General features: G+C 43.5%; 1 protein-coding gene across 1 annotated transcript in view; it reads left to right on the top strand.

Moving 5' to 3' along the window:
- Nucleotides 1–12,059, top strand: part of LOC149350322 (type I phosphatidylinositol 4,5-bisphosphate 4-phosphatase-B) — a 31,158-nt gene extending 19,099 nt beyond the window's left edge. Inside the window, exons 5-8 of the mRNA XM_089579334.1 lie at nucleotides 2,564–2,613; nucleotides 5,627–5,717; nucleotides 6,655–6,709; nucleotides 10,059–12,059. Of these exons, the coding sequence (XP_089435460.1) occupies nucleotides 2,564–2,613; nucleotides 5,627–5,717; nucleotides 6,655–6,709; nucleotides 10,059–10,144 (282 nt within the window). The 3' untranslated portion in view covers nucleotides 10,145–12,059. The remainder of the gene's footprint in view (nucleotides 1–2,563; nucleotides 2,614–5,626; nucleotides 5,718–6,654; nucleotides 6,710–10,058) is intronic.
- The last annotated feature ends 655 nt before the right edge of the window (nucleotides 12,060–12,714 follow it).

The raw sequence follows: 12,714 nt of genomic DNA, 5'->3' as shown, positions 1-12,714 counted from the left end.
GACAATTTTTTTTCTAATACCCACTTCCCCCTTGAATATTAGGCTCCTTGCTACTGTGAATTGTTAACTTCCTTTTTGTTGGAACCAAAAAAAAAATAGCATGCATGTTTTCAAAGTAAAAAGGTTCAGCACTGAGCGAGACGAGCCCGAAACACACGGCAGGACTGATAACTTGTATGTCTCTGACCTTGAGACTTAAATGACAGTTCCGGTCTTGGTTTATTGTCATGTGTTATTGGTTGTACAGTGGACTCTTGTTCATTTGTACTTGCTCCATTAGAACTTGATTTATTCAAACTGATGCTTTGGCCCTTCACCACTTGGTGTATATTACAAAGGCTCCCCTTAATTTGAACTTCACTTCAATTAAACAGATTTTTGGTCCCCTTCGAGTCTGACTTGTCGAAGGTCTGCTTCAATGTGACCTCTCTTTTTGTTCTTAGTTTCAAGCGGGGGGTCATTTAAGCGTTTAAAATCATGCTTTGCCAGGTATTATTGTGGTGTGTAATTGTTTAGTTTTGTTGCTGTGGCTCTTTAATTTTGGTACTGTGTGCATGTCTTTGAATGTACCACACCTTTCAGCTTAACGCAAGTAAGTGTAGGTAAGGTGCTGATGATTTCATGGTGTCATGGAAACTAAGTCCTCTAGGACTTTCTTCTGTGTGTTAATGATCAGAAGAATGGTTGGCTGTGGAGTTGGTGACACAGTTACTGGGAAGCAGAGCGCAAGGGACATAAACAGCTTGTGCCATGTGCCTCTTCTCTCTCTCTCTCGGTCTTATTTACTGTTTTCCAGGTAGCAAGGATAACTACTGCAATTTCCGGTATGCAGTCTGCAACCAGTGTATAGTCTTCAGCGCTCAGTTTTGGCTGAATTTTTCTAGTGTGCTAGCACCAGAGCCCCCACTCACAAATTTCGTCTGTTTGTCCGGTCCTTCAGTGACTTTGAAGAGTTGGATGGCAGATGGGCTACCTAGGTCACGCGTTCTTGTGATGTCATCACAACCTGCCGACCATGGCAGATGGCAGTTAAATTACTGATTAGTCTCGAGAAGTTGCTCGGGAAGGCCAGCCTAGGTCTCACGAACTCCACCAGTGGCAGCACCTGCCATCGCAGGGCAGTGACGCATCACCTAACGCCTGCTCCACTGCACCAGGAGGAGTATCAGAACTCCCTGTGATCTGTGAATGTAATGTAGAAAATGATCAATTCTGTGTATATGGGCATTAGCCCATTAATGCTGTCACGTCATACACTTAAGGTGGAGCTTAAATGTCCCCTCCAGTTTTAGTGCGCTAACATTAAGGCTCCCACCGATAGTCAATTTAAACTCAGCAGAACAACCAGTGCTAATACACCTGTGTTGGATATTGGCCTAACAAAGCTAAATTTTCTGACATGTTTCTAGATTGTCTGCCGCCAGTACATAGATTGCAGGAGCGAGGTGTGAAACAAGTGTTTGGAATTTTTAGTTATGGTTGTCTATATTGAAAAAAAAAAAATGGCAATGGTTTAGCTCTGGTTAAACCTGGAGGATTGCGAAAGCAATGAGGAGAGAAAGAGGCGATGGAGAGTGCGTGGCGGCGGCCCCGGCACGCTAGCTATGCGCAGCTGGCGAGCGCTGCAGCGGCACCTCTGAGTCACCCGCGCAGCGACGGCGTCGGCACGCGAGCTGTGTGCCGTGTGACGTCACTGTTCCTCACGCATGTGCAGTCTGTCCTTTCGTCAGCTCCACAAAATGGCTCGGCGACTCACGTAGTGTTGCGTAACAAAAAGTCTACACCTGTAGATCATCTGCCAAGCACGAAATTTCAGCTTTTAAAGGTGCACTGAAGAGGAATCTGAACTCATATTTTTACCACTGGAACTTGATCTACATGTTCTGAGCGTTCTTGGAAACTTTGAATCATTGCCCTGTGCGGCCGATTTCCCTAATTTAAATCTGATTAACTTCGGGCTCCTGCCTTTCTTTTTAAATTCCCCACAAACGGTGGGAGGAGTCGACCAACCTTTCACCCAGTCCCGTGGCGGCTTGCCGCTATGCCATCCGCGGAGTGATATGTAGTGATCGGCGAAAGCAAAGAGTCCACGCATATTTTTATTTCCGTGAGCCTAATTTGCAGCTATGTAGTCTCTGACTAGACCTATTTATTCACAGAAACCTGAAAGAAACAAAATAAAAGTGAAAGCAAAGTCGCTATGCGATTGCCTGAAAGGCACTCCATGCGTTGGTCAACTCCTCCCACCATATGCGGAGAGTTAAAAAAAAAAGCTGGGAGCTGGACGTTAATCCAATTTAATTAGGGAAATCGGCCTCACAGGGCAATAATTCAAGGCTTCTAAGAATGCTGGGAACGTGTAACTCGAGTTCCCGCGGCAAACAGACGAGTTCAGATTCCTCTTCAGTGCACCTTTAAACATATGTAGCCGGCGGACTGTATACCAGAAATTACGGTGCTATCATTTAGTTTTTTGGTGCCTCTCTTTGCGCGTGTCTCAGGCAGGTCTGTGGCCATATTGTCATTGCTCACTGCTCATACGTTGCTACTTCTTGCCTTACAGTTCAACACGCTGAACAACGCCCTTTCTCGGTGCCCTCACTGCAGGAAAGTGTATGTGTAGTCTTTTTCATTTCTTGTTTACAGACACATTGGGAATAAGTGAGAAAGTTTGAAGAAACAAAGCAGTACAGTGTGAATGGCAATAATCGGTAGTGTTTAAGAGTATGTACTGTAATTTTATTTCTGTGGCTTTCCTAATGGCGTCATCTGAAAATTATTACTATGGCTTCTGCAACATGCCAACAAGTGTGATGTCATGCAGTACTTTGTCACATGCAAGTTCGCGGACTGGAGGCCTCTTACACAAGAGAACGAGTAGTTCCAATCAGGCATCATGCAGAAGCCAGTTTCAGCATTGGTCCTCAATTAATTTGCTGTGCATATGCCATTTTCCTTAGCCTGTATGTAGTGGGTCATCTTTGCACTTTCCTCACTGTATTTCATGATTCAGGGAAGAGTTGTAAGTAGGACATTGCATCCAACAAGGAAACCTAGTGTACCATATTTTCCATTGTATAAGTCTCTGTTTCGTTGTTTGTTTTTTTTTTTTTTTCTGGATGTTTATTTAACACATTTTATGTAGCGGTGTCGCTTATATACGGCGAAAAAATGACGCGCCAGTGCACGCCATATTTACTGATTCCAATAACTATGTTTGAAAAGAAAACCAATGTGGAAAGGAGAAAAAAATAGAGTTATTAGAGTTTCAGCGCAACACGATCCGCTGCAATGATCCACTTCCACTGGGATCGAGCTGTGCTTGCTCTGTGGCAGGTGTGTGCTCCTCGGGGCTATCACATGTACATATAGCTCCCCACTGAAGTGGTTCGCTATAGCAATTCGCACTGTGCAAAAATGTTCAATTCTTGAAATGTTATTCTAAGGGTAGAGCCACATAATCTCTCAATAACTTGACTGAATGCGGTGATGGCATGAAATGCGCACCACTGCTGTATCCAGTCCAGCCATCATGGAGGAAGGAGAGGCTAGGAGAGACCCTCGCCATAGCATTTCTCAGTATAACCTAGAGGGAAAAGTGGCACCACAATCTATGCGAGTTTCTTAAAGAGCACTTCATCCACCACGGGATTGCCATGAAGACGAGGTTTCATGTTTGGCTTGGCTATTGTTGGGCATGAAATCTGGATTCAACTATAACAGCCTTTAATAAATTTAATGCAAGTGTTAGGCTGGTGTGCAAACTTTAAAGCATTTTTTCAGGGTTTGCCTCGAGAAGGGTCTTATTGTTGCAGCAGAATCTGTGTTTCGCGCCCAGCAGTAACCCAGCCTAATACGAAACCTCATCTTCCAAACATTCCTGTGCCTCTTCCATAGTGTCACATAACTGTCACAGTGCCAGCTTTCCTTCTGGTCAATATTGAGAAACTCTATGGCCCTTGCTCTCCGAGCTGCATGACAAAAAGTGTGCCAGAAGTCACATGTTTTCGCAAGGTCTGTTGGTAGACTTTGGCTCATTGCATAGTGGCAGCGCATGCATCCCCTGTCTGTCAGCTGCCGGTGGCACGGCACACTTTGATCATCGCAGTGCATACTCAAGCACACTGAGACAACAAGCTAACTGGTGAGGCGGAGCCCTCACTTCCGACTTCAAAAAATGTGACACAGTGACCTCTCCTAAATTTTTTCCTTCTTCCATGACAGCCATGTTCTCGAAAGTTTCGATTTCGGCGTCGCATCCATATAGCTTCTTGCTCGTCCTGCGTTGTTCTTGCTCTGTTCTTACTCAGTATGATGCTGACTGCAAATCAAAGGAACTGTGATGCAAAAATAAACACTAAGAACTGAAACTGGGCAGCAGGGAGACAGTTTGATGTGAGTGAAAAAATTATCCAGGAATGGCACGTACCGGCTAGAGCATTCCAGTCGATGAAGCTGTCAAAAAGGCAGGTTGAGGGGAAAAGGTACACTCGAGGATTGTCTGCTCGTGGCAGTTGTCGCATGCATGTATTTTCTTCCAACGAAGAAACCTTCAGTGCATTTTTGTAGCGCTTACTGAATGAATAAGTGCGTCTTATACAACGGTGCGACTTATATATAATTTTCTGGAAAAAAACTGCTGTTTGCAAGTGGATGCAACTTATAGACCAGAAAGTACGTACGGTAAATGGAACAAGATGCAGTGACCTAATAGTACCAATCTCAGGAATGCTTATGCTTGCGCAGAGCAGACCTCCTGAATTCCATATGAGCATAGATTGATGATAGATTTATGTATCAAATCTAAAAAGCATGTTCTGTTCACCTTTGATTCCATAGTATGCCTTGGAAGAAGAATGTCATTTGTTCGATACAAGCTGGCTTGTTGTATTGTAGGGGTAGCTTGATATAGCATGATCATGATTTGGGTGGCATGAGAGTGGGCTTTGTCTTCTCACTTTTATTTAGCTTTTGCATGTTCTTGCTTCGATAAATGATGAATTGAGTCGTCGCTTTCAAACAGTGGACATTTTTGTGTTGCCAACTAAAACCCTAAAGCAGCTTGAATATGGGAAGTGTAGACCAACAAGAGCTGGAAAGTGGCAAAGTGTGAGTGCCATATGAACTATGATGAATAGGTTATTAGGTGAGGGAAGGATCTTTGCCTGATTGTTGCCCTTTGAAAAGCAACATTTTTTTACTCAGAATGTCGCACCAGTGTCACATAGCTTTGTTCTCTTTATTTCTCTCTTCTTTTTGCTTTATGATTTGTGGCTCAATCTCTCACGTTACGACACCACCATAGCTTAATTGAAATCTGGACTTAGATTTCTTTGTAGTAGCAATAGCTCAGTAACGAATTTTTAGACTGCTCTGATTACTTAAAAGCTGAAAAAAAGCTGACCATCTCAGTGGAAGGGTTGTACTATTTATTCAGAATAACTTGTTTATGTATGTCTTCTATTTTGAGTTCTGGTAAAAGGAGTGTGGGTGAAGGCTCGAAGATAGGTGCTTAAAAAATCTTTGGGTCACATGACAAAGATATGCATGGTACGAGCATGGAGTAGGTTACATATATTGGTGTTTACTGCTTGCCTCTTTTTAATGCCTTGTCTGTCATATGTAGGTCATCTGTAGGACCCCAGTTTGCCCGCACCAGAGGAATATTGTCACTTGTCTTGGCTCTGGTGATTTTAGCCATCACACTTGGGATCACAGTGAGTGCAATTGTCTTCATAACTCTAAATGGCTGAAGATAATCTGGCGCTTTTCACTATCACATCTCGTTCATTCATTCATCCATTTTATTTTTTTGTAATGGTAGGCCAGCTACCTCTGCTTGTTGTTGCCTGAAACACTATTACAGATCATGCTGGCTGAACTTTTTATTTACTCATGAACTAAAGTCCATGTACTAAAATTCTGTTTTCTCCAATTGCTTAGTTTACTTGGTTCTTCATGCAGGATGAATTTTACAGCTTGTACTCCGCACATTCATGTTCACATAAACTGTCTTGTTATCAGTTGGTGCTTCAATGACCTTGCAAGAAACCAGGGTATATTGGTGTACTACACCATTTGAAAGGCCTTATTCAATGCCTTTTAATAGCGTTAGTTTCGTGGGTCCACCTGAAAATTTCGGAGTTACTGCCCACCATGCCTCCCATATGCTTCACCATGTCTGGCGTCCCCTCTTTTCTGAGCTATGCACTGCGCCAACAAAGGGTACATTTTTATGGGGATGGAAGGAGTGGCCATTGTCACAGTGTGAGGGAAGCGGACTGAAGCAAAAGTCACCCAAACGCTGAACAAAGAACAGACTCAGAGCAGAGGTGGTGCCAACTGGAGTGAGAGCCATTAACCATCCACTGCATGCCCACATTGTCTTTGGCTGCCTACAGATCGCTCATGGCTGCAGTTTTTGAGATTAATCACAATCCAGGAGTGAGTACAGCCAATAGGTTGGTTTGTCATCAGAGTGTTCATTGTGGCAGTCAGCCCAAGCCTTGCATGACTTTTTCAGTTCAGAGTAAAGTATTTCATTAATATGAGCACTGTGAGCAAGATAGGGCACATTTTGCTTCTTGTATGGTGCCTCGCTTTAAGAGCAACTGCCGATAACAACTGTCCTGAAGAGATGTTGTTTCTTTCCAGCTCGGGACATACAAGTATGCTGAAGAGAAAAAGGGTATTTACGTCGTTTATGCTTGTGAGTAGACTCCTTTTCTTTTTGATTCCCCTCTAGCTTGAAACTTTTCCTGTTGTATAATGAGCAGTTCCAGTTATTTTTTTTAATAGTCTTCATGGTTAGTTTCTCTGATTTGCGAGATATGAGTGTTAGCTTTTTAATGCCCAAATTATGAAGTAAGGTAATTGTTATATTTGTGAGTGTAGGGGGTGAGGGCGGGCAGCAAGTCAGGTATTATTTTCTTTTTTTGCCTTTGCATAGATTGCTCAAACTTTCATATGCTTGTAAAGTGTTTTTGATGTTTGCAAATGTTCACCCTTACATCAAAAGATGGGGCTGTTTCTGTGACAGAAGTTTCGGAATCAAGGGTGAAAATCCAATTATATGGCACAGTTGAACACTGTCCAGTAAGGGACGAACACATCGCAAAGAAACGGGGACACACACTTGCCCTTGTGAAGGGAGCAGAGCATTTGATTTGTAGATGGCATGTGTGAAAGTTCTTGCCTGTCAATCAAAAGGAAAAAGTTACTGCTGCTTCCTGCTGAGCTCTTTCACTATCCCATTCTCACAAAGAGGTTAGCTGCCTCATAAAATTGGGTTATGGTTACATAGGTGATTTGTGAAGGAGATTTGTGCAGCATTAACGTGATGCAGTGGGTTTCCAAAACACGAAGCACGCTTGCTGCAGTATCAGAATGCTTGTAACACTTTCTGCTTATGGATGATTATTAAATAGTGAACTAAATGCAAAGTTTTTGGCCCTAAAGCACAATGTCTTGCCGTTAAGCATTGTGAGCTCATCGACCATTTGCATCTTGCTTGTGAGCCGAAGACACCGTCCAATGTTGCTGTTCGGTCACTGAAGACTGCGAGTAGCTTTTTCAAACTGCTGCTGCAATATACCAGCTAGCAGACCAGCATGCTGATTGCGTTGGCGCATGCTACTACACTTTTTCCTCTTAATTTGCATTCCTCTCGGGAAGCAGTGCAGACATACCAGGTCCCTGTGCTCTACCAGAAGCTTTTGTAAAGCAGCCAGTGACCGCAGGAGCACTAGAAGTCATGCACAGCTGAGCACTGCAACCTGTTTGTGTGCTTGTTCTGACTCTAAAGTTTGAAACTATATTGTAGCAGCGTTGTTGGGAAATCCTAAATACATTATAACCTCCTTACGACAGATCCGGTTTCAATGGATATTCGGATATAACATACAAATCAGCCATTTTTGGCTGGTCTTCCCATCTCTGCCATTGGATTAATTTAATTACTACGGATTCGGTAACACCATGCATTCATCTACGATTGAGTAAATTAGCTGGCCATTAAGCTGGTTTCCACTCCATTACAGCGGGCTTTCCGGCACCGAACAGTGCTTAACTTCATGTGCCTTGGCTACGCATTGCAACAGCACCAGCAGCAAAAAAAAATAAATAATAATAATAATAAAATAAAAGTAATGGTCTTAATCGTAAGCCGTCATAAATCAACGATTCTTTGGTTCTTGCTGCCCTGGCAGGTCCAGTGAGCATCTGTGCCCTGCTTGACCACTCGTGCAGTTTCCAACTTTTCTCTGAGTGCTGTGGCGACGTAGTACATAATTTCCACGCGACGTTGATATCGCAGCAGGCGCACACAATAGGATGTCTTAAAGCAACAGTGATGAAAGTGCCAACATAATGGCAGGGCAACTGTTGGAGGCCAGTGTAGATCAAGGGCGATAAAACTGCAGACCTTCCACGTTCATGTGATCTCCATGTGATCTCCCCTGAATTCTTAGCATGTTGAGTGGCAAACTGAACTGACAGACTGCAAACGTGCCTGTGGTTTCGGATACTGGTGTGACGCATTCGACGCACACTTTTCAAGTTCGTGCTCCAGAAATGCAATGGCTAATGAGTAATGTCGAGTGAGTGGCTACAGTGGCGCACAGTTTGAAATGTCAGTGGCAGAGCCGGGTTACCCTCATGTTAACAAGGCTTTTTTCAAATGGAGCTCTGTGCAACCTGGGGGGGCTGCAGGGCTTTGGTTCAAAATCTTGAATTAATGGCGCTTTCATGTACATAATTATGCATATTTGGGGTGTGCTACTACCCGCAGGTAGGCCGAAACTGCCTTTGGCCGCACAAGTAGCACAGATAGGTCGCCTCCACTGGTAGATCCTTTGTTCACTCAATTCTGGGTGGTCACTTTCAAAAAAAGAAAATAAAGAGGCTAATACACAGCAATACACGCTACGCTTTGTCTCGCGTGGCCCACGAGGAAAGGGCGATCAGCCAGCACGGTAGCCGTGGCACAAGTTTTTCAGCCCCGCCATGGTGGCTCATTGGTTCGGGTGCTTGGTTGCTGAGCCCAAGGATGCGTGTTAGATCCTGGCCATGGCGGCCCTGTTTCTCTGGAGGCGAAATGCTAGGTGCCCATGTACTGTGCGGTGTCATTGCATGTTAAAGAACCCCAGGTGGTCGAAATTATTATTCTGGAGCCCTCCACTGCAGCATCCCATGTAGCCCATGTCGCTTTGGGATGTTAAACTCCATATACCATGCCAAGCCCTTCGTTCCATATGTAGTCCACGAAAAACACATGCCTCAGAGTAAAGTTCAACTCTCACGCCTTAGCAGCCTGTAACCAAATGTCAGTTGGTTCTGAGCATTGCCTGCTCTCATGAAGGTGAACCTCTCGAATGGCGGTGCACCACATGGATGTGCAGTGCATTCTCCACACGCTTGACTTTTGCTTGGCTCAGGTCGCTGTACACCAAAAGCAGTTAGCCATACAGCTCATTTTAAGCTTCCTACCTTCTTTCAGGGGTTAAGATTGAATAAACCAGTTCTTGTTTGTAGCTATGCATATGGCTTGTGCCGCCGCGGTGGCTCAGTGGTTATGGTGCTTGGCTGCTGACCCAAAAGACGCGGGTTTGATCCCGGCCGCGGCAGCTAGAATTTCTTTGGAGGAGAAATTCTAGAGGCCCGTGTACTGTGCGATGTCAGTGCACGTTAAAGAACCCCAGGTGGTCGAAATTTCCGGAGCCCTTCACTACGGCGTCTCTCATAGCCTGAGTCGCTTTGGGACGTTAAACCCCATAAACTAACTAACTAGCATATGGCTTGTAGATCACTGTGGTTATAACAGGCTCTTCTTTGGCTGTGGATCAAAGTCTGTTATAACAGCATTTTTATTCTGCAGACTTCTTTTACAACAGTCTGAAATGTTGAGCATTATCAAGGTTTGTTTGAACAAGATTATACTGTATTATTTGGCAGTCTATAATTTGTTGAATGGCGCAATCATTCAAATTTATTATCCTTTGTAGTAGTGTGCTGTGTTGAAGTAAGTAAAAGGTGTGCTGTTCTTTTTTCTATGCTTTCAGGTGGCCTGATTGCATTCCTTCTGTTTCTGCTTCGTTCCCTGTATTATTTCACCATGAGGGTGTCGCACATTGAAGAGCCTGCGTGAAGTGTACCCTTCTGTGGTGCACGTGACGGAGTGTGGGAAGTCTCTTGAAAGTGGCTACATCTTATGGTCTGGTATATTTCTTCTGTAGCCTGTCCCACACTTTACTATCCCACTTTGGATGTTGGAAGAATTTCTTTTCAACACTTTTTTTTACACTACTTTTGTGCTGCAGTTGTGTACATACACGTATGTAACATTTGACTCTTAAGCAATGGTAGGGGTAGCTTTCTTTTGGACATGTTTTAGTGTTCCTTTATAAATGTCCTCACAGAAGCACCCTATGGAAGCGTGAATGGATGTGTTGTGAAGCCTGCTGCTTTTCTATGTAAATCCTAAGTTGCAAACTATTTTGGAGCTGGTTGTTGGATGGGAAATAAAGCAGTGTGCGTTTCCCTTGACTCTTGAGTTTGGACGTGGGTATGACCAAATTATCTTTTGGTTCTTTGGAGAGGCCTGTAATCCAGTCTTAGTTTATACTCTGCTTGTGCAAGTAGTTAAACGTGTTATTATAGTGCATCATAGAGATCGGGGGCCCAAGTTTTGTTAGGATTCCTGCTGAAATTAGTTTTGGCTGTTGTCATTTTGCTAGAGGTACCTGCTGCTATACACTAAATTTTCCCACGCACCAAACAATGCATGGGTGGTTGTAAGTAGTCCCGTCCAACTTTGGAAGTTTAATCCTGCATATCGGATTGTCAAGGGATCTTGTGCTTTCATTTTTAGAAGTTCTCAGGTCACTAGGTTTGCTCCTCGACCCTGCAGTGCAGCTTGTATTGCATCTGTCACACTCCTTGAGGCATGAAAAGAACTTTTTTCCCAATACCTTCAGAGCTTTATTGTGCCTTGTGTAGCACTAGTACTGTGGTTCTGCTACAGTGCCCAACAGCAAGCCTTGTGGCCTAGAAAGCTTCAAAAAGGGCTACTGCTTTGCAAGAATATCTGTGTGTATTTGGTAAAAGAGCCTGTTGCTTTCATCAGTTGTAAACAAATGCTCTCAGTTGCTTGCCAGAGGCTGTTCAGTTGGTGCGAATAGTATGGCTGGAAGTACTAATGAAACGGGAAAAGATACTTCAGCTTTAGTTAACCGAGCTTGCTCTTGTGTAGCTGCAGCTGCTTTAATCCAGTGTCAATGCATTAATATTCAAAGCAAATTATGCTTATTTGGTTGACAGAGTGAGCATTGAGCACTGTTTCAGCACCGTTGCGTAGCATAGCATTAAGACTGCAAGTTATTTTACTGGAACTGTTTTCAGTTTGTGTTTGATTCTTTAGTGTTATGTCCTCAGTATGTAAGGTCCAGAAGTTTGATATATTTCTTGCTGAAATTTTGTGTGGTTTGTTCAGGTTTGAATATTGTGTTCTGGTCTTTATCAGCAGGCTGCGAAAATATGAAATTGTGCATGAAACTAGTGCTACAGAAATTTGAAAGGCATTCTTTCTGGAAGCATTGTGTAGTGTATGGTGTCCAATGACCGTGCTTATGCAGAATATTCAGTTGACTGGGAAATGAGTGGTTTTTGCAGCTTCTGCATGAAGGACATCTCTGAAGTACCTGCTGGACAAATGTGCGAGATTTAGTGTGCCTGTACCTTGAATGCATGAAACCAGTAGCAAGACTCTTGTGGTTAGATGATTGCTAGCTTGATACTCAAGCTTAGAGAAAGATGTTTTGTTGTTTTTTAGTAATGTGCATGGTTACCTGACCACATGTTGTAAATGTTCAGGCCTTAGGTTTACTTGGATTTGTATAGACTTGCGTGCTACTGCTGCATGATGAAAATGTGTCTGTCTTTTAGTGGCGATACTTGCTTTTTATTTGCTTATTCTTTCTATGTACTGAATTAGCACATATTTTTAATAAATTTACTTTAGGCTGTATGCTGAGTGAAAGTCAAAGCACGTAACTTATTCTGAATTCCTCTTTTTCTCTCACTTTATTCTGTGGCTTCTATGTGCTGACATGATCTGGCAAAAAAAGCATGCTGTTATGTCACTTATACCAGCTTATGCCGTGTGGTTCCCCTTACTACAGTGCCACAGGACAGTGTATGCGGACCAGTGGTCAATAGTGGCTCACTCTTTGTGTCACTGCTAGATTTTGTGTGTGCATGTTTGTGTGTTCACTGTTTGAGAATGAGCTTGCTCTGTTTCAGTACATTTTCAAAGCTGAGAACTGAATTCTGCAGGGATTTCGGAAGCTTGTCAGATATTTGTAGGAGAGAACAAGAGCTACAACTAAATTCTCTGGTTCACCGTGACAACTCAGAGGGCACTGCTTGTAGCTTTAAGCTGTAGCGTCCGTTCAGCTGGCTGTGTCTACCCAATGCTTCAGGATCAGTGGTTAGATTGGAGGCACGATTTTCATGGGGTTGGATCCTTGTTTGATGGGTAGTTTTCATTCTCTTTTCATTTTCTGCTGGAAGCAGTAATAGCAACACTGGTCATTTGCTACGCATTGGTAGCAGGATGCTGCAGAAGTTGTCAGCCCTCTTCTTCTATCGTATTTGGTATGTTTGCAGAGCACTTATTGCGGGGTTCCTCTGTGGTGGCCCAGCAGCATAGTAGTAATG

This window comes from Amblyomma mixtum, chromosome 3 (assembly GCF_055824585.1).
Source record: "Amblyomma mixtum isolate Tamu chromosome 3, ASM5582458v1, whole genome shotgun sequence".
NCBI lineage: Eukaryota > Metazoa > Arthropoda > Arachnida > Ixodida > Ixodidae > Amblyomma > Amblyomma mixtum.
This window is presented reverse-complemented; position numbering and strand designations above follow the sequence as displayed.